General features: G+C 45.9%; 1 protein-coding gene across 2 annotated transcripts in view; it reads left to right on the forward strand.

The window, feature by feature from the left end:
* The window catches only part of ARHGAP39 (Rho GTPase activating protein 39), a 1,402,702-nt gene that overhangs the window by 1,365,871 nt on the left and 15,231 nt on the right, over window positions 1-21,600 (forward strand). For both annotated transcript variants that reach the window (XM_069621770.1, XM_069621771.1), the window contains one exon: window positions 13,590-13,759. In XM_069621770.1, coding sequence (XP_069477871.1) covers window positions 13,590-13,759 — 170 coding nt within the window. The remainder of the gene's footprint in view (window positions 1-13,589; window positions 13,760-21,600) is intronic.

Consider the following 21,600-nt stretch of genomic DNA (forward strand, 5'->3'; position numbering starts at 1 on the left):
TGGGGTGTCGGGTCACTCAGGCCTATCTCTTCTATTGTGCGCCTCCCCCAGTATCCTCTGGACCCACATTTACCCCGCGCAGCACTTGGTCTGTAGCCCACGTGGTAAATGTCCCATGCAATCCGAGTCTGTAGCCAGGTGCCATTTTATAACTATGTGGGAGTAAAAAACACCTGCTCTTACGGGTATTAAGTTGTTTCAGGGACTAGAGGAGTAAAGCGGCCCCTTTCATCATTAAAAACACTTAGTCATGGGTTTTCATAGTAACTTCGTGCCTTTCATGCACACGCCATCATTCCAAACGCAGTATGCTTGATTTGAAGAATCATAAAGGGTTATTTTTTGGGTTCTATGTGTTATTAGCACATTTTTAAAACCGACCACAAAAAAGACGTATTGTTTTCAGTCGTTTTTGTGTCGGTTTTAAAATACGGCAATATAACTTTCTGCACCACTCCCTGCCCCTCGCCCCTGATCCCCACCCTCTCCCGCAGGTCGTATTCTGAATCGGGGAGTTTAACCCCCAAACGCCCCTTTTCCCCACCCACTTCCCCCTTCCCAGCACAAGACACACTCACTAAACACACGCACACACTCACCAAGCCATACTCTTACCCTGCTCTTCAGGGTCCTGGTGAGCCTGTCAAGCTCTGTGTGCACTCATGTGCGTCGCAGGGGCTGACAGTTCGATTTAGAAAGACTGCTGTGTGCGGTCTCAGAGCGTTTTTCTAAGTCCATCTCATTTAGTTTCGTTTTTTTTAATAAGGTCTTTTGACCTAGCACACATTTATTTATGGTGTGTTTACGATTACATTGTCATGGTAACAGGCATGCTAATGTGCAGAGTGGCATCCTTCACCACGCTGTCGTGGTAGTGTCCTGGTGTCACTACTTCACTTTCACAACCCAATGAAGGGTCCACGAGTAAGGGTCCTAAACCAGTGCCATTTACCAAGTCTGGGGCATTCTATGCCGCCTTCATACCCCTGCCTCTGTGGGTTATAAGCCATGTTGGATGCATTTATATTTGCTATCCGATGGACACATTATGTTATTCCTATAGTTTACTGCGCAGTCATACCTAATTCAAGATGGGGGGGGGGGGCGTGGGCCCGTTATGGGGCAGTGCAGGCCTAGTTCTGTGGTGTGTATTTTCTATACAGCACTGCTCACTCACTTGTCACCTAGTGTACTATTCGGATGGAAGCTATACCATTCTGTACAAGCAATAAGCTATCAGAATAGAATCGAGCGGACACTTGTGGTCTCCCATGTATATATATATATATATTTTTATATAAAGGAGGAACGATGCTCTTTTGATCACAAAAGAGCATACAATAGATAAGAAATCAGATTTGACGGGAAGCACCAAGCTTCTTACAATGGGGTGAGTTTTGAGGGACATTCTGACCAGGTAGTGGAGGGGAGTAAATGGAACATCACCAGGAACAATACATGGGTGGACCTACATACATTAAGGCCAATGAACATTGGACATTTTTAAGTGGAGGTACGCAGTACGGCCAGGTGTGCTTGAGATGTGACTATGATGGGTGAAGTGCTAGAATGGTGGCAGAGGAAGTGAGGGACAAAGGGTGGTTAGAGGGGAGGGAAAATTGTTAGCTAGCAGGCAGATGAGAAGTAGGTTTAGAAGGTAACTCGGGCGAGCTGGTAGGCTTTTAGTTTGGTTTTGAACAAATCCCTGTGGACTGTTTCTCAGAAGTCTGGGGTAAGAGAATTCCATGCAAGTGGAGCAAGAAGAGAGGAGCGGAAGCGAGAGGACGCTCAGGGAGGGCGGGGATCCACAAGGGTAGTCAAGCAGGAAGAGCGGAGATTACGAGAAGGCTGGTAGAGTTGGATCGAGGAGTATAGATAAGGTGGTGCCTTACGTGGATAGATTTGTGAACCAGGAGAAGACATTTAAATGTATCTGGCATCCAGACGCCTCCAGGTTTCAAATCACTATCCACCTAGCTAACACACCCACGCAGACGCCAGTTGCTCCCAGTTCCATATGCACCAACAGTTAGAAACAACTGCTTGTCCTTTCCGTCTCCCCCCCTAAGCAAACCCCATCCTCTGCTCTTTCCCTTCCAGACGCACAAGAGCACCTGAAGACCATGCAGATGGCAGCGGTGCACCGTATAAATCCCAATAACATAACCTATTGTGATGGATCTTAGTCTGGGGTGTTCAACTCTTTCCTTGTAGGGTACCTGGCAGACAGTGGCCATATTGTGACCATCAAAGCCATCCCAGGAAGTCTGATTAAGCATGGAGAGTAAAAGGATATACCAAGTTGCGGTTTCTATGATGAACTGTGTGTTTGTATGAAGAATGGGAGGCTGGAGGGCTTTCACATGCCTGTAATCATCTCTGCCACACACACATTAGATCCCCTGCCAGCCCCACAGATTGGGCAAGGAGCATACACCGGTGCTGCTCAGAAGGCAGGAATTGAAGCGGCGCACTGCGAGACAGCTGATGTGCTGGAGGCGCTCTCCGCAGAGTTATGGGCTTTTACTGTCTGCGTACATGACATCCCCAGCACTTTAATGGAAAGGAGACTGATTAGCGTTAAGCTCGTCTGCATAATGAACGGTGGGCAACTGCCTGTCACTGACTCTGGGACGCGCCAGACGAGTGCAAGCATTGCTAAGCACCGGTTATAGTGCTACTGACGATAGTACTTCCAGCCTCCAGCGCACATTTACTAAAAACACCCTAATTGCCATCACAACAGAAGCCCCCGCTCACCCGCGGGCAGGCTCTGCACCAGTGGCGTAGCCTGGATTGTCTAACAAGTTGGGCCTGAAGCTAATGTAGTTGGGCCCACCGCAGTGGCATAGCATCTCTAAATGCCCACACAGCGCTGCTGAGTGGGCATTTATAGATTTTGGGTTGGCCTGCCCACACAGGCACTACCCTGTCTACGCCTCTGCTCTGCACAGGCACGCTATATAGGCTTTGTCTATGCCAGCTAGACATTCTGAGGCCAGCGAATTGGAAGCATCGATTGTAATGGCCGGTTAAGGCAGTGGACATTGGGTAAGAAGGCACACAGATTCGAATCAGTTCTGTAGTGTATAACATGAGAAACTGGCTTAACACGGTTTACACAAGTGGCCTGAGAAACACGTCTACATCACGTGACCCACATTTGTCATAACATTCGAATACAGAATGTGTCATCACTATGTTATGTTATGTTACTTGGTGTTTATATAGTGCCTTATATATCATTGGTATGACCTCAAAGCGCTGGTAGGTTGAACGCCCTCGGGAACTGCAGTTCAAGTCAGTAGAGAGAGAGAGTGTCGTATGGTGCGTTTGCGCACCGGATATGTGTGCAGCTGGTGTGGTTGTTGCATGATAGCTGCTTCTTAGCGGTAGGTGTGGTGCTGAGGAAATCAGTTGGATGTGTTCAGTCTGGTGGGTGGACACCCAGACTGGGTTCTGGCTGCGCTAGGCCTGAGGAACGCCTGAGCTAGCCGGAATGTGCTCAGCTGGCTGTGTTTTATTAGGGTGATGAGGTGTTCGTGGGGTCGTGTTCGTATGTGAACAGCTAAGCCGAATTATCAGGGGTATAGCTGTGTTCTAGTTGAATGATGGTGTATAGAAGAGAGTAAGCGTAGTGGTGTGATATGGTGGTTATCAGTAAAAGCGCCTGAGATCAGGCACTTGACCAGGATGGGGGGCACAGATATAGCAACATACGGACACATAGGGACTGGGGCGATACAGGTGTAAATGGGGATACAGGTATACATGGGATACAGATTTCTATCTAGATGTGACGCATGCTAGAGTTCACAAATTCATCTAAATGTGGCACATGCTATCATTCACAATTCTGTTTACATGCAGCGCAAGCGGAGTTAAGAAATGTGGCATGCTGAAGTGCTGAATGCCCTTTTTGCTTACACTTCCTCCTATCCAAGTTCGAATTTGGTTAGGATCACATAGATTGGAAGAAGATAGGTTGGCACAAGAGTGTATGAAACGTGCATCAATATTCATTATGCCGATTAAAAGAGCATGTAACACGTGGGTTGGGGGACTATTACAAAAAAACCACATCACTACCATCACCTCACTGCACACATTTACTCTACATATCCACACACACCAATACTCGCACATTCACTCACTCATATCTTCACAGTCAACTACACAGCCCCTCACATGCATGCATGCACACCCACACATCTCTCATCGCTTCAGTTTCCGAAACCCACAGGCTCAGCTACTCTGAATGACCTGCCTGTTGCACCCTGCAGGCAGGGAGCAGGGGAAGTGTCACTCAAACACATCTCCTGAGCTTGGTGCCGGGTCTGCCCACTTGAGCACCAGAAACGGACACAACCGGGCCAACCTGCCCCGCAGTGACATGCAGGAACGTCCCAGTGCATGCTGTACACCTATACAATAAGGCCATGCAAGGCCGGGGAAGGAAAACACACGTGGTCTTTTGTGGCTAATTGGGCATGCACAGCTGGGGTACTCCACGCCAACCACCAGACAACTGGGCCAGGATACTTCCTGAGTGGCACGCTTCAGCTAATGGAATACTTAGGGGTTCACTGGGCTTCCTTTGGCTCCTCCGTAAGGATGGGTGTCATGGCAGTGCCACATTGCCCACTATGGAGGAGCCGCCACTGATTTAGGCCCAAGTGCTGGGCATTTTGTACAGTATTTACATTGACTGAACAGTGTCTCGTTTTCAGTACTGGAATGGAGGTCCCCTGTTCATACTCTACAAAGCATGTCCGCAGTGTCGGGGAGGGTTCAGCCTTCTGGCCATACTACTGTGGTTCCACCAGAGACCAATTTTTTAATTTTGAGTCTAGGGCTCCTCTGTCCATAACCTTTTGGACTGAGAAGTGAATGCTAGCTCCTCGTTGGATGAGGGCTCACCCAAGTACTTATCCTGGCATAAGCCAGGCCTTTCCTGGGATAAATGAACGGACTGTGTGGAGCGATAGAGCCCAGCTCCTGCTCTGGCCCTGTGATGGTATCTACCTCCTGTGCGGTTCTATTTTACGGAGGAGCAACATATCAAAGCCTGTGCTGCAAGTGGACTACAGACGCCTAAGAAGGGCAGAACCAAGAGGCAACATTGGGCCTGGACACTAGGGCATTCCCATTACTCAGGTGCCCCTAGGTAGTCATGGTGTTTCAGCCACTGCGTCAGTGGCAGCGGCACAGACCCCGTAGTATGCAATGGTTACCAGTCAAATGGTCGAAAACATTTGGTCGACAGACAATTTGGTCGACACCATTTGGTCGAATGCCAAATGGTCGAATTTTTTTTTAATTTTTTTTTTTACCCATTTTTTGGTTTTTTTGGGGGGGGTCCCCCCCAACCCCCTTTTTTTCTTTTTTATTTTTTTCCCCCACACGAAAACCCACAAAACACATATATATATATATAAAAAAAAAAAATTCGACCATTTGGCATTCGACCAAATTCAGTCGACCAATTGTCTGTCGACCAAATCACTGTCGACCATTTGACTGGACACCGTATGCAATACCTTCAGCTCCCCCTATCCACATTATGGTGTGAAAGGAGGACTACGACAAGGTCCTAATGCTTCCTCAACTGTTCTTCCTACTTTGGGGACAATACCACCCGTTGAGGACTAGATGAGGGCTACTATGACTGTGGCAGCAAAGATGACTCCAGCTCTCAACCAAAAGTTGAAGCAGAGGCTGGTGACTCTGGATCCCATGACTTGACCCCTGACGAGAAGCCCACCTCTGCAGCCTGATGCTATGCCTGCTCCCCTGTCCAGACCATCGCCTGTGCAACACACGCCAATGTGCCTTCTCCCAAGAGGCGCAGACGATCCATCCAATCCTGATGCCACCTGAGAATATCATGTTTCCTCCGAGAAACCTTTTGCCTGGAGAAGACAGCGGGCCCCTCGCTCGGACACACAGTGATGAGAGGAGGTGGGGACGCCCGTGCATGCGATAGACAGCGAGTCCCTCTCAACCACACAGTGATGAGGAGGATCTGTGCAAGGGCCCGTTCTGTAACTCCACCAAGCGGTGGTCACTCCCCATGGAGCCTCATGTTTTGAAGTATGGAGGGAACCCCATCCACCGTCACTCATTCGAACAAGCGTTGGTCTTGCCAAAAGTTTGGGCTTTTGTGTAGGCCTGGGAAAGGCATTTTCCAAGCACTGCCGTAGTGACTTTAAGTTGGTATGGAGACGTCTGTGAATGCATCCCTAATGTGTAGATCCAGAGCAGTCTGGCTTTAATAAGATCAGACCAGACGCTTTTCATACTTCATAGGTTAAGATGTAATAGCAGGAAAAGCAGCTATCCACGCATCATTAGGGGCTGAAAAAGCACTTGATTTAGTCACTTGCCATTTCCCAGTGAAAGGAGTTGGGCGAGTAGAACCGACAAATCATTTTAAGAAATAATGATGGCATGAGTCAATGTAATGAGTGTCTCTTAAAGATGAAAATGCAACAAAAAGCAAGAAACTAACCATGGCTACCCTCTTGAACCCAGCTGCCTCCATCACAAAACTGAATTATATGTCTGGTGGTGTAGCAAGATATCTGAGATTCTGAATTGAACTCTAAAAAATATCAGCATGCTTAAATAGGTATGTCAGACCATTATTTAACTATTAGGTTGATTTTCACAGCTGCTCGGAAGCAGGTTCTCGAGATTGTTATGAAACTTAGGTCCACTTCCTGTTTAGGAAATTCATGTCCTCCTGACATTCTGAAAGTCTCTCTGGACACTCTGATCCCTTCAGTCACTAAGTTGGTCAATGCCTCCTTTGAGGGAGGTATTGTTCCCACCTGCTTAAAGGATGTTTGGGTAACTGCGCTCTTAAAAAAGAACACTCTTGATCCAGCAGTAGCAAAGAACTATCGACGGCTTACCTGCTGACGATTATAGATGGTAGCATATTTGCAGTTACAAAAATGTGTGAAAGAAAATAAAATTCTTAACCCCCATCCATCGGGTTTTAGAACAAATCACGGAACGGAGACGGCCCTTCTGGACCTTAAATCCAACATCCATAGGCCATACAAAACATGTTTCAAGATTTGAAAAGGGACATAGTCCTTTTTCAATTTTAATGGCAGCAGGTGCAGGCAGTGAAAGCACAATTGCATCTGGGAAAGGAAGATTGTGATTGGTCAATCCGTCTTTCCCGGGTGCGAATAGTATTTATATTCTGTCACAGGTTTCCCACTTTCTCACCTGAGTTCGCTACTTGCTGGAGTTCTTGGGAGGAGTCGTCTTCCGTACGGTTCGTGTTTTGTACAACCCCGTACGGCCGTCTTCGGGTTCCAGCGTTCGTTCAGCTTCTATGTCAAGGGTCAATTGGAAACTCCAGGAAGTCCAGGATTCGAAGAAGGTGTACTCGGAGGCGGGTACACGGAGTCCGGGAAGCAAGACAGGATAAGGAGGAAGGAGGATAGTAGGAGGAAGCGGGGGGTCCGGGAACCAGGAAACAACAGAGTTCAGCGAAGGCGAACTACGGAGCACACGTATAGCCACAGCAATCAGTAGCGTTGAGACGCGCAGGGCCGTGGCTTCTTTATAGAGCGTGCTACGTCGTACGTGAAAGCTGGTAGGCAGCGTTCTGTGTTTAATGGCCATGTTGAAAGTACAGCAGAGTGTAAGCCCCGATGTGTCAAGGACCAGGAGGTCCAAAAGGGGCGTGTCTGACAGTTCATGACAGCATGCCTCCTCCGAAAACCCGTCCCACCAGGTTTGCCCGGGTGTATGAGATGATACCTTCTGAGTAATCTGGGGGTATTTAAGTTTGAGATTGGTTCCCAAGTGCGTTCACTGGGAGGGTATCCCTTCCATTCAACCAGGTACTGGAGCTGACCACGTTTGTATCTGGAGTCACATATTCTGGACACTTCATATTCCATTTGGCATTGACAAGTACAGGATTGGGCCTGAGGGTAGTCCGGGAGGACTGGATGTATGGTTTCATTAGAGACGTATGAATAACTGGGTGAATTTTCTTCCAGGGGTCTGGTAATTTGAGTTGGAAGGCCACTGGTTTAATGATTTCTTTTATGGGAAAGGGCCCATAATACCGGGGAGCCAGTTTATTCGGTCGTAGATGTCGGGGCAGTAGTTTCGAGGATAGCCAGACCTTATCTGGTCTTCTTTTGGAATCCGCATAATGCTTGGCATGAGTTCGGGCCCTTTCTAAATGCTCTTTGGCTTACTTCTGTACATTGATGAGTGTTTTGATCCAGGAATCAACTGTAGGAACAGGTGTAGGATGTGGGAGGACGGAAGGTAGCACTGAAGGGTGAAATCCTTGGCTGCAGAAAAAGGGGCTGGTCTTGACAGCCGAGTGATCCGAATTGTTATAGGAGAATTCAGCCACAGGTATTAGAAGTGACCAATCGTCCTGGACCTTGGTAGTGAAACAACAAAGATATTGTTCCAGGGTTTGATTCATACGTTCGGTAGCCCCATTAGTCTGTGGATGATACCCTGAAGAGAGGGCACGTTGGATTCCTAGTATCCGGCAAAGGTGTTTCCAAAATTGAGATATGTATTGAGGTCCTCTGTCTGATATGATCTTGGAAGGGAGTCCATGAAGTCTAAATATATATTCCAGGAAGATTCCAGCAAGTTCTGAGGAAGAAGGTAGCTTATATAATGCTGTAAAATGAGCCATATGAGTGAATAAATCTATGGTGACCATGATAGTCGTGTACCCCTTGGAAGGTGGTAATTCCACATTGAAGTCCGTAGCAATAATTTCCCAGGGCCTTGTTGGTGGTGTGGGCTGAAGTAGAAGGCCCGCCGGTCTTTTGTTATCATGTTTGTTTTGACTGCAGACTGCACAGGCTTGGATGTATAGTCGTACGTCAGTTTTCATTCTCGGCCACCAAAATTGTCTTTGTATTAGATGGAGGGTGTTTGTGATGCCACGATGTCCGGAGTGAAGGGTATCGTGGCAGAGGGTTATTATCTTTTGCTGTAGTTTCTGTGTGGGGATGACTAAACCTTTATCCTTGAAAAGATATCCGTCCTTTGTTCTCAGATTCCATCGGTTCTTTCCTGAAAATTCTTTCCTTAGTTCAGAGGACTGGGTTTGTATCCGAACATCGTCCAGGAGGCTGATTGCTTGAGCTACGAATATCGTATGTGGAAACATTTTAGGGAATGACCGGTCTTCAAGAGTTTCGTAGTCGGGACGTCGAATAAGGCGTCAGCAATTATATTCTGTGTTCCAGGGACATGATGAATCTGGAACTGGTACTGGGCAAAGAAGAAGGCCCAACGGGCTTGATGGCTATTTCTACATTCCAGAGCCTGTAAAACTTGAAGATTCCGATGGTCTGTGCGGACCTGGACAAGATATTTTGCTCCTAGAAGTAGATGACGCCACTCTGTGAAGGCTTGACGGATGGCTAGCAGTTTCTTTTCCAAAACAGAATAATGGGTTTCACTGGGAGTTAGTGTCCTTGAAAGATAAGCAATGGGATGTTCCAGGCTGTCGTCGAATTCCTGTTTTAGAACTGCTCCAATGGCGTAGTTAGAGGCGTCTGTTTCCACTAGGAAAGGTCAATTGATGTCAGGTTGAGCCAGGATTGGAGCTTGTGTAAACTCTGTCTTTAACCGTTGGAATGCCTCCTCTTGGGCTGTTGTCCAAAGAAAGGGAGTATCTTTTTTTCAACAAGGCAATGATCGGTTGCGCTATCTCGGGAAAGGAAGGTATGAATTGCCGATAAAAGTTAGCTAACCCCAGGAAGGATTGGATTTGTTTCACGGTAGTCAGAATAGGCCAGGATAGTATGGCTTTTACCTTGGAGTGATCCATTCCAATGCCTTCTGGGCTAAGGACAAATCCTAGATAGTGAACAGTAGAGACATAGGCACTTCTCGGGTTTAGCCAGGAGCTTGTGATCACGTAGCCGTTGTAACACTGTTTTAACATGCTCCTCATGCTTAAGATGGTCCTTAGAGAATATTCAGATATTGTCCAGATACACAATGACGAAGAGGAATAACATATCTGAAAACACCCGATCCATGAAGCGTTGGAAGACCGCTGACGCATTTGCAAGTCCAAAGGGCATGACCAAGTACTCAAAGTGACCAAAGGGTGTTCTAAAGGCTGTCTTCCATTCGTCTCCCTCTCTAATACGGATCAGATGGTAGGCACCTCTGAGATCCAATTTAGTGAAGATTACGGCTCCTCTTACTGCTTCCAGGATATCTGAGATCAAGGGCAATGGATAGCGATCTTTCAGGGTGCACTGATTTAAACCTCGATAATCAAGACAAGGTCTGAGCTCATTGGTATCCTTTTTTGGAACAAAAAACAGCGAGGCACTGGCTGGGGATTTGGATGGTCGTATGGTGCCATTTTCAAGGTTAGTATCTAGGTATTCACGGAGGGCCCTTTTCTCTGGTTCGGATAAGATGAACATCCTTCCAAAGGGAATCACAGCTGAAGGTTCGGTATCAATAGCACAGTCTTCGGGTCTATGAGGAGGTAAGGCTTGAACAATGGCAGAAGAGAACACAGTGTATTCCTGATAGACTTTAGGAACCTGGATGATATTTGAGAATATGAGCGGGCATTGATGGTCTGCTGAAGCTCCTTCCGTTGGTGACGGAGCGGAACCCAGGAGTAAGCAATGAGACATGCAACGTTCGGAACCCAGAAACAAGGAACCTGCTGCCCAATTGATGTATGGGTTGTGTCTTTGTAGCCAGGGCATACCCAAAACCATTGGGTAATGGGCGGACTTTATGATGTCAAACTTTATCTTCTCTCGATGGTGGTTTTTTGCAAGCTCAATTTCCTTGGTTTGAAGGTTATGGGTCCTGAAGAAAGCGGTCTTCCATCGATCTCTTCTACGGGTTGCATGATATCCCGGGTTTCATATGGAATATGGTGTTTAAAGACCCAATCTTGATCTATGAATATTCCTATGGCTCCACAATCCACCAATGCCAAAATGGTGTAGGTTTCCTTCTTGGATGGCGATAGAAAGGCCTGTAATATTACCAGATTGTTTTGTCCAGGAGAGTTCAAGGATGGAATAGATGTGGAGTAAACATCTCTCTCCCGAAACTGTGCTCCATCTAGGATCGGGAGCTGGCGTTTCCCGAACGCCTTGGAGGGGCTATAGGACACTCTCTCACTAAATGTTTGTCTGAGGCACAATACATGCATAACCCCGTATGGATCCTTCGCATCCTTTCTTGGGGGGATATGGGTCCACGGAAAGCCCCTAGTTGCATGGGTTTGGGTTCGTTACTAGGGACAGGAACAGAATCAGACTTCGAGGTGGTCTCTATAGGGATTTTCTGGAGGGGTATCTTGGTCTTCCTTTTCTCTGCCTTCCTTTCCTGGATGCGGAAGTCAATCTGCAGAGTGAGATCCATAAGGGCTTGGAATGACTTGCGCGAGCCACTCTGGCTAGTTCATCCTTGATGTCTTCATTTAGCCCTCTTCGAAAAAAGAGTGAAGCAGGCTTCTGAGGACCAATCCGCTTCTTTAGCCAATTGTTTAAACCGTGTTACATATGTGAGCATGTCCTGGGAGCCTTGTTGGAAATCGAGGAGACGTTCCTGAGCACTATAGACCTGTTCTGGGCGGTCAAACATGGTCTTAAGAGCTTGAATGAATCCGTCATAATCATCCAGGAGGGCATCTCCGGCATTAACTAAAGGTGTGGCCCAGGCATTCCAGGAAAGGTGCGAAATAATAAAGCCCACCTTAGCCCTGGGAGTAGAAAAATAAAAGGGCTTAAATGTAAAGTGGACTAAACAGGAATCAAGGAATCCACGAAGGTTTTTTGCAGACCCATCTTATTTGTCCACAATGCCGCCCAATAGTACGCTTTCTTTCGTGGCGGAGTCGCGGGACAAGACTAATTGTTTTATTGTGGCTTTCTCTGCCTTTAGGTTTTGTACTTCGGTCGTTAGTTCTTGCATGCCGCGCATAAGATCTTGAATGGCCACCTCCATGTCTGTATTGGCTTCAGTTAGGTGGCGTCTCAATCTGTCACAGGTTTCCCACTTTCTCACCTGAGTTCGCTGCTTGCTGGAGTTCTTGGGAGGACTCTTCTTCCGTACGGTTCGGGTTTTGTACAACCCCGTACGGCCGTCTTCGGGTTCCAGCGTTCTTTCAGCTTCTACGTCAGGGGTCAATTGGAAACTCCAGGAAGTCCAGGATTCGAATAAGGTCTACTCGGAGGCGGGTACACAGAGTCTGGGAAGCAAGACAGGATAAGGAGGAAGGAGGATAGTAGGAGGAAGCTGGGGGTCCGGGAACCAGGAAACCACAGAGTTCAGCAAAGGCGAACTACGGAGCACACGTCTAGCCACAGCAATCAGTAGCATTGAGACGCACGGGGCCGTGGCTTCTTTATAGAGCGTACTACGTCCTACGTGAAAGCTGGTAGGCAGCGTTCTGTGTTTAATGGCCATGTTGGAAGTACAGCAGAGTGTAAGCCCCGATGTGTCAAGGACCAGGAGGTCCAAAAGGGGCGTGTCCAACGGTTCATGACATATTCTTAAAAGAACAGAATGAACATGGTCAAGTAGATTACTATTTATTTTACTAAAATTACACATCCAACGGCAGGGATGACATAGGAGAGCGAATACTAGATTAATCACTCCCAGAAAATTGGATTACATTTATTTAGAAAGTATTACTATGATGTAGTTTCCTGTGTCGGTTGTCAATATGGCAACACATGTTTTTTTAATATGTTGGTGTTCTGTTACTATGTTTATATAGGTTAGTACAGTTGTGTTTTTTCAATGTCAATGAATTGTGTTACTTCTGTTTTGACCTATAATTAGCTGTGTTAATATTGTGATTAAATAATGCAAAATGAGACAAACATAAATAAAACTTGGTGGTTTAGAAAGTTGCACAATTAGGCCGCTTTTATCTTGGTATGCACGATTAAGTGTCTATCTGAAATTGATCCTGATCAAATAGTCTTCTTTGCATGCACAGGCACCTGGGAGATCAGGGCCATTACCATGTGCGCCTTTGTTGATACGAGGCCGTTAAAATATGGACGGGCCATAAAGATAACCCTCTGGGTAGATGAGGGGTGAGGGAGTGGAATGAAGAAGGCTATTGCTTATATGGTTGACACTGTGAGGAGCCAGGAATGAGACGCGGACACAGGGGATGTTGGTAGGATCCAAATTCCCACTGATCCTTAGAACAGACTTGTCTGCTCTTCCGTCCTAAAGAGAGACATTTTATATCCTACCACACAGCCTCTGTATTGCAAACAGCAAAACTCCAGCAGGTTCAAGATGAAGGACTAACTCAGCTTCTATTCCACTGTTAAGGCTGGACAAATGTGCCATATGTGGGCAAGGAGCTAGCCACTTACATTAATTAACCAATGGTTATAGACGTTATCCAAAGGATTCGATTTTAATTGTAACTTTCCTCTGTGGTTACGCTCATTGCAGTTACTTACCTAGCAAAGTTTACTGTGTGGAAAGATATGCTGGCTGATTGAATGCCAAACTGTTGCAGTGTTTGTGAATGATGAGTGTCCTTCTTTTCTGTTTCTCCGTAGCCTCGCTGCTCAAGCTGTGGTACCGAGAGCTGGAGGAGCCCCTGATCCCCCATGAATTCTATGAAGAGTGCATCACCCACTACGAGGACCCGGAAGCTGCCATTGCGGTCATCCACTCGCTGCCCAAGATCAACAAAATGGTGCTCTGCTACCTCATCCGCTTCTTACAGGTGAGCCGGACTGCAACCACACATCATGGGAGCAGGTAGCGTAACACAGGATGGCCGGTGGACTTTCCACGGTGCATGCATGCATCTTATGTAAGGTGATTATATACCACAAACCTAGCTAGGACACTGCGGAGCACTGTACACAGGGAAATACGAGGTGTACAGGATGGCGATACATTGTGGTAGTCTCGTAGGATGGCTGCTTGGTATGCACAGGTTTGGACACCATAAGGTCATTGATGCTCCCAAGGGAGTTCCCTGAACAGCCGGATCTTTAGTTCTTTCCTGAACACGAATATTGTTGGAGTTGTACGGATACGCCACGGGATGGTGTTCCGTGTTATGGGTGTATAGCAGGAGAAGGTCTGTTTCCTGGGCTGACATTTTCGAGATGAGATCTATCATTTTCCTGTGTCGCGATGGTTCGGATTCTGGAGTTGTGCTGGCCTCTGGAAAATTTTGCTTATTGGCTATGACCCCTGATGTGTTTGCTTCATGCTGCTCAGTTAACTGGATTTTTTACTGGGAGGTTCCCAAATGGGGCATTCTCCCACATCTGTAGGCCCCCTTCTATGGGCCTCTGTCATGTAGAGACTGCAGTATTATTATGATATGATATGATATGATATGATAGGTTATTTATGACACGCTTAATACCCAGAGGTTTCTAAGCGTGGACACCTACGCTTTCCATGAAGCATGTGGGATGTTTGTGGCTGGTGGAGCATCATGCTCACTGCATTCTTTCCTCATTGTGGCTTTACGACTTGGATTGTGTGGCTCACTGTTCACACTAGGCCAGTGTCCTCTCTGAGCACAATCTTGCATCTAATGCCATATTAAGTCAGGGAGCTGCAACTGGTAACTCTCTAGAGGTTTTGGACTAACATTCCCATGATCCTTCACCATTGATTGTGCTGGCCAGTGCTGATGGGAATTGTAGTCCAAACCATCTGGCGAGCCAACGGTTGCAGACTTCTTTATTAGGAGTTTGGCCTACACACAAAAGATGTATATTGCATGAGTTGGCCATGGCAGTAGAGTTGGAAAGCTCATGAAACTTGAAAGAGGTGAGTTATACCCGTTGAAACCTTATTCTTATGGACTGTGCCCAGTGTTTCATGAAAATCATCCATTATGAGCAGAATAAGGTGAACCTTGCTACTAAAGCAGTGGCAGCCGAATACTATAAGGTCATACCTGATCTGCGGGGGGTCTTGCTTGGGTATGCACAAGAATTTCCGAATCCAGAGGTTTGCAGGGACTACTTGCGGATTAAGTTGACTCTGGGTCTGCTCCTCGGGTGAGATGACTGGGTCTAGGAATGGATTTGCTAGAAGCAGTAGATCCTGCCGGTTCTCTGGTAATGCAGCCTTGGAATGTGATGGCACTAGAGCAGTCAGTATGTTATGATATGATTGGTTATTTATAACGCGCTTAATACCCAGAGGTTTCTAAGCACGGACCCGGGGATCGAACCTGTGTTGCTCTGTGTCGTCTTGCTTCCAAGGCGAGCGTGTTGCCCCTGAGCTATCCTCCAGAGACATGGTATTGCGCTTAAGAACATTTACAGAGATATCTTCTGGGTGAAGATACAGCACTCATTTTCCTCTTGGCCCGCTTACGGTGGGGTATAGAGGATCATACAAATATATAGAAATGATAGTGATATATTAACCTGGAATTGAATTGGACTGCATATAAATGCCTTTAGCGTCTAGTATAATTAGTTGATTGAAATTGAATTTTGGATTTCTATTTTAAACTATTTGGTGCGATTTAATAGCTTGTCCATCTCAGGGGCAACACGCTTGCCTTGGAAGCAAGACGACGCAGAGCAACACAGGTTCGATCCCCGGGTCTGCGCTTAGAAACCTCTGGGTATTAAGTGCGTTAAAAATAACCTATCATATCATATTAAAGTAAACGTGTATCAATGTCCGTATTCATTTTACATGAATTGATGAATTGCACATTATTGCTATGTATGAAAGGTCTTCCATTTCAGATCATTAGACTTCCAATAAAAAAAAATCTGATTTGGTTGAAGCCAAATTATTTTTTGATATTTGGTTCACATGTTAAAGAAATGTGAATGAAGTGACGGTGGTTTGAGAGCAAACAGGAGAAGACAGCAACAGAGACATTGGATGGTTTAGGTGTCATTTGATATGATATGAGATTTATAACGCGCCTGTACACAAGTATTTCAAGGCGCGACGAGGCAAGGGAGGAGGAACAAAGGGAGGACAGACAACGACTCTACTAGACCAGGTCTCATTCAGATCGTGCAAGCACGTGGAAAGTGGGAAGGGACAGTGCATTACATGGGAATAGATAATAACAATAAGTAAAAGTAACGACCAGCAAGTGGCAAGTGCAAGGATAAGTGCAGACATCGGGTGTCAAGGGCTGGTAGGGGGAATGTAAGGATACAGAAACAGTCCCCAAGTGCAGGGGTTGCCGGGCGGCAGTGCAGGTGTGTGAGACTGAAGGGGGGGGGGGCCTGGGCCAGGGATTAGAGGGTGTCCAGGTAACCAGTGCCGTTCCGGTTACAGCCAGGAGGTCAGCAGGGAAGAGGAGGAGAAAAAGCAGAAGCAAAGAGAAAGGTTTTGAGGTGCTTCTGGAACCAGAGATGGTTCTCCTCAAGTTTAATGGAGGCAGGGAGGCTGTTCCAGAGGGAGGTCTACCACCAACTTGTTGCTTGGAGAAGCGACTGACCCTGATGGAGTTGGAGGTATTGAGGCCCTGTGTCCCAGAAGGCCTTGTGTAAAATGCATAGGGTTTTGAACTTAATCCTCGAAGACACTGGGAGCCAGTGCAGAGATTTCAGTCCTGGGGAGATATGATCCCTGGGCTTGAGGCCAAGGACAAGTCTTGCAGTCCTGTCCTGGATGAGTTGCAAAGGACAGAGAATAGAGGCAGGCTGATTTAGAAAGAGGCTGTTGCAGTAATCCAGCCTAGAGAGAACCAGAGCTCTGGAGACCGTGAGCTTCTGGGGGAAGTAGAGGAAAGGAAGAATACCTCTGAAGAGGTGCAGCTGGTAGTGTGACTTCTTAGAGTCGTCAAAGATGTGAGGAGAGAATGAGAGTGTGGTGTCGAAGATGACCTCAAGGGTTTTAGTTACAAGGAGAATAATTATTTTGAGGCAACACTGTAATGACTATAATAATTAAATAAAAACACCAGGAGCAAGATGGTTGATCTCGAATTGCAACAATCTTGTACTGTGAATTTCAATGTGGAAAATAATTGATTGACGTACAAAAATAATAAGGATTTACACAACAACTAAGAGGATTTTCAAAGGAGATATGCTAATATGCACAGGCAAACAAGATTCTTCTATGGGGAGATGACTGGGCTACATGGGCAATTGGGGTTTCCAATGGGAAATATTGGATGTACTACTACAAAAATGAAGGGCTTATGCAATTTAGGGCTGGGGTTATATGATAATTACAAACCAAACCTTGGTTTAGGATTCAGGAAAGCCAGCTGGATCTCAATCTCCCCGGTTTTGGTGTGTGTCTATCCTGAGTCCTAGTACAGTCCCCCTTATATAGCAGAAATTACATCACTCATTTTACAATCTACGGGGAGTACCCTGTAATTATCCCTGCCGCTCGGATTGGACAGTTACCATCCGTCTCTCTGCCCTCTATCAGGATTGGTTCAGGGGAGGAGAGCACCATCTGTCTGTTTGCATTTATTATCATTCTTTGTTCTCATTACCACGTTTTGGCAAAATCTAAGTATGTATCATAACTTCATAATTATATGAGCAACTGCCATATGAAATAGATATGCTGTTTTAGTTGATCACAGGGAATTAGAGAAGACGATCGCCAAATCCATACGATGTAGCATGGCCATATTGCACATTGTTGTCATTTTCATGAAATGTACAACAGTTAGGAATATGTAAGTCATCACGCATATTCCTAATTTTATTTTTCACCATTTCACTAACCCTCACATTTGTAATATGTTCAGATCAGCCAGAAAAGTAGTCTAACTAGCCATTACAGTTCCCAGAGTCCTAGGAAATGCAATTTATAGCCCCAGAACCGGCCTGGAAATTACAAGAAAAATGGCATAAAATGGAAATAAATCCTCGGTTTGATGGCTGTGCAAAGTGCCTACAAGGAGATCAGTCTTTTAATATCAATTGGGATTGTCTGTTCTACATGTCCCCCACAGCGAACTGTCCTCCTGGGTCAGCCTGTGACCAGAGGGTTTTTATAAGTCTCTTTGAAATTGACAGTTTGCTCTTTGAAGTGAGTGCAACAAGAACTTCACACCTTTTCGCCATGTTTTAGCCAAGGATTGCCTTCTTTGAAATTCCTGCATTCCTGCCATCATGTCTGCAGAACATGGAATTATGACGCCTCCCGCAGCATCACATTTTATTGCATGATTTTTCACTGGTAGGTGCGACATCCAGCTGGAAGTGGAGCCTTTAATTGTGAAGTTTCCTGCCCCCAGCCAGAACAGGTTTTTCCTGAAGTGTCTCTCCACTGTCATTGAAGTCTTGTGGGGGAAATATAATATACATTTGCTTTGGTCACCCCACCCACATTAGGTTTAGCTTTCTGACATTTCATTGAGCAGTGCTATCTTTTTCCGTTGTGGCTTCTTAAAGCTGTTTTTATTTGCAAATACATGTGCAGGCCGTTTTTTTGCTTTTAATATTTAAAAATCCTGTTTTGCATGTCACAGGATTCTTTGATCTCTCCTTCTTGGGTAAATTGACATTGCTGCTTGTCCATTGATAATGATGGGTAGGCACTTTTCTCAATGGTTCTTTAATTACAGGAGCACAAAAGAAAAACCCTGGCAGTATTTGGTTGCAGTGTTTAAAGGACTGCTGTTCATGTGAAAGGGAAAGCAAAGAAGGGCCGTTTTTGGTTACAGTGTTTACATTTTTTAATTCTTGCCACTCATGTGAAATAAAAGTAAAGCAAGGCTGTTTTTGGTTGCAGTGTATAACTTCTTGCCACTCGTGACAGGGAAAGCACAGCAGGGCTGTTTTTTGGGGCCTTTAAATTCACAGTACGCTGAGGGCATCTAATGAAGGTGGGTGGAGATGAGAGTCCATAACCTCTTCTTTTGTGGATCATTGATGGGAATGGTTTTATTTACATCTTCGCCATGGATGATGTGCGCATTCTTGCACTAAGTTTAAAAGGAAACCACTGTAAATGCAACAAACAATTTCAAATTTCCACCCACACTCCATGGCCGTAGGAGGGTGGGGTTGCTCGGAGTAATTCTGGCAATGTAGTAGGTGCTCTTGCTCTATACAATGCCAGCCCTACAGGTAAGCAGCAACCAGACATGCTTACTCCATAAGAGCAGACACTTTTACTCCATAAGAGCAGACACGCTTACTCCATAAGAGCAGACACGCTTAATCCATAAGAGCAGACACTTTTACTCCATAAGAGCAGACACACTTATGCCATAAGAGCAGACATGTTTACTCCATTAGAGCAGACACGCTTACTCCATAAGAGCATGCTTACTCCATAAGAGCAGACACTTTTACTCCATAACAGCAGACACGCTTACTCCATAAGAGCAGTCATGCTTACTCCATAAGAGCAGACACTTTTACTCCATAAGAGCAGACACTTTTACTCCATAAGAGCAGACACTTTTACTCCATAGGAGCAGACACACTTATGCCATAAGAGCAAACACGCATACTCCATAAGAGCAGGCAAATATGCCCAACAAAAATAAACAGGGAGTACAAATACTGCCAAGAGGAAAGCAAGGGCACATGGGAACCTGGCCTCTGATTGCAGTCACACGGTTCAGGCATATACCAGGATCAGTGGCACCCACAGGGCAGTGCCATAGGCGGGAGCTCTAATGTCATCACTGTCTGATCTAAAGAGAACTTTAAGGAACTATGCATGCAGTACTAAATCAATGAAGAATAGATTGCAAAAACATTTCGGGCTCAGAGGTATGATACATGTGTGCTCACCTAAGAAATACAACAATAGGGAATGCAAAATACCTTACTACTCCCGAAAAAACATTTTACTCCCAACTTAAAAATGCAGGGAGTAAAATACTCCTACTTAAAAACCTTACGTGAGGCCCTGGGTACTACAGTAGGTAAGTCAACGGGTAAGCTCAGTGGGCATGGCAGTACTTGACCTCGGAGCCTGACCGCCCTCTGAATGGTCTCTCATCCCTGTTAAATTGATCCTGTGTCCTGCTTCTCTTTGCCAGTCTTTAAAGCTGGTTTTCTCTTCTCTCTCACTTCTCTCTATCTCCCTTGCTCTCTCCTTCTCTATCGCTCTCTCTGTCTATCTCACTCTCTCTATAGCTATCAGTCCGTTCTACGTCATTACATCCTCATAAAAAAACATTGTTGAGACCAACTATATTTTTCTTCTGCTACTTATCAGCAATCTCAACAGAATCTAGGACCAGTATAATTCTCAGTTCTGTTCTCGCCTCAAAGACTACCTTCTTTCTTCTTCAATTCTAGCCTTGTTATCACCTGCCTTTGAGTGATTCTCTCATCATTTTGTAAAGAGCTACATAAATGCAAATATAAACAAACTCCAGTATTAGAATGTGTGGAGAAGGTGCTTCCTTTTTTTGCCCTTCTCGCCCATTAGAAAGCCTGCCCTTTGATGGGTATCTTCCTCGTTACACAACTTTTCAGTCGTTTTAGACAAGGCATCCATAGTGTATTCCTATGTAACAGAACTCTCACTCCGAACTGGATATTCCCCTGCGCCTGTTTATTTTTGACTTAGCGAGAGTACCCCACCCACTTGAATGGTGGCGCCTTTAATGGATTTTCTGAAGACGTACATATCCAGGTGAACGGAGGGAAGGCGGTTGCACCCTTTTGATCTTCTCAGCATGCTTGCTCTGTGCAAGTCCCCTCTTCCATTTTTACTGGTGTGCTAGAATTGATGCGGCGGTGGAAAGGGAAAGGGGCTGTTTACGGTGAACAGATCTCAGGCATTTTGGGCTTTTAAGTGTTTTCCTTTGTACTTGTACACCGTAAACCCCCCATCCCCCACACTTCTTCTCTGTAAGACTGATTCAACCATGTCATCCTGGGAAAAGTCTCAGTCTTTAACATCCCCTACAACCCTGTCCCCAGAGTCACACCTTTTAAGTCATTAATTCAATTCAAATCCTTGCTGCGGGAGCCTTGGCAAGCTTCTGATGCTACGTCCAAAAGGCACATGGTAGACTTCCCTCCCCATCACTGTGTTACGAATATGAGTCCATCCACGCAGACCCCACGCTCTCTTTTTCTGCTCGCCTTATGCAAACTAAATCTGAATGTAGTGTGCTCTCATACATCCCGGCCACCCCTACACTTGCGCAAACTCATCGTCACCTGGCCTGGTAAGATTGTTGTCTCTGTCCTCCCTCTGTTCCCCCTTCCTTGCTGCGTCGCGCCTTGAGACACTTGTGTATAGGCGCATTACAAATGCCATATCATATCATATATTGTGGACTACTTTGGAGCGTGATTGATGCAACATTGGAATATGGTCTTCTGAGTACTCTATGAGCTTGTGTACATTGAGCAGGGTGCTCAGAAGGCGCCTGCACTATGTATCCACCTCTCTAAGCACCATGGCCCAGACAGAAAGGTGGCGCTTATGTTGTAGGGTTCGGAAATTTGTGTGATCAAGGCCTATTGCAGAGGTTCATACCAACACCATTTTAAACACATACTTTGGTCTAGCCTGACACTCTGAACTTTCCCTTATTCTCACAACTGACCCTTTCTGAGGACATCCATGGTAGCATTGACTATCAACTCAACATTCACTATATCTATTAAAATG

Source organism: Ambystoma mexicanum, chromosome 5q (genome assembly GCF_040938575.1).
Source record: "Ambystoma mexicanum isolate Mex_15411 chromosome 5q, UKY_AmexF1_1, whole genome shotgun sequence".
Lineage (NCBI taxonomy): Eukaryota > Metazoa > Chordata > Amphibia > Caudata > Ambystomatidae > Ambystoma > Ambystoma mexicanum.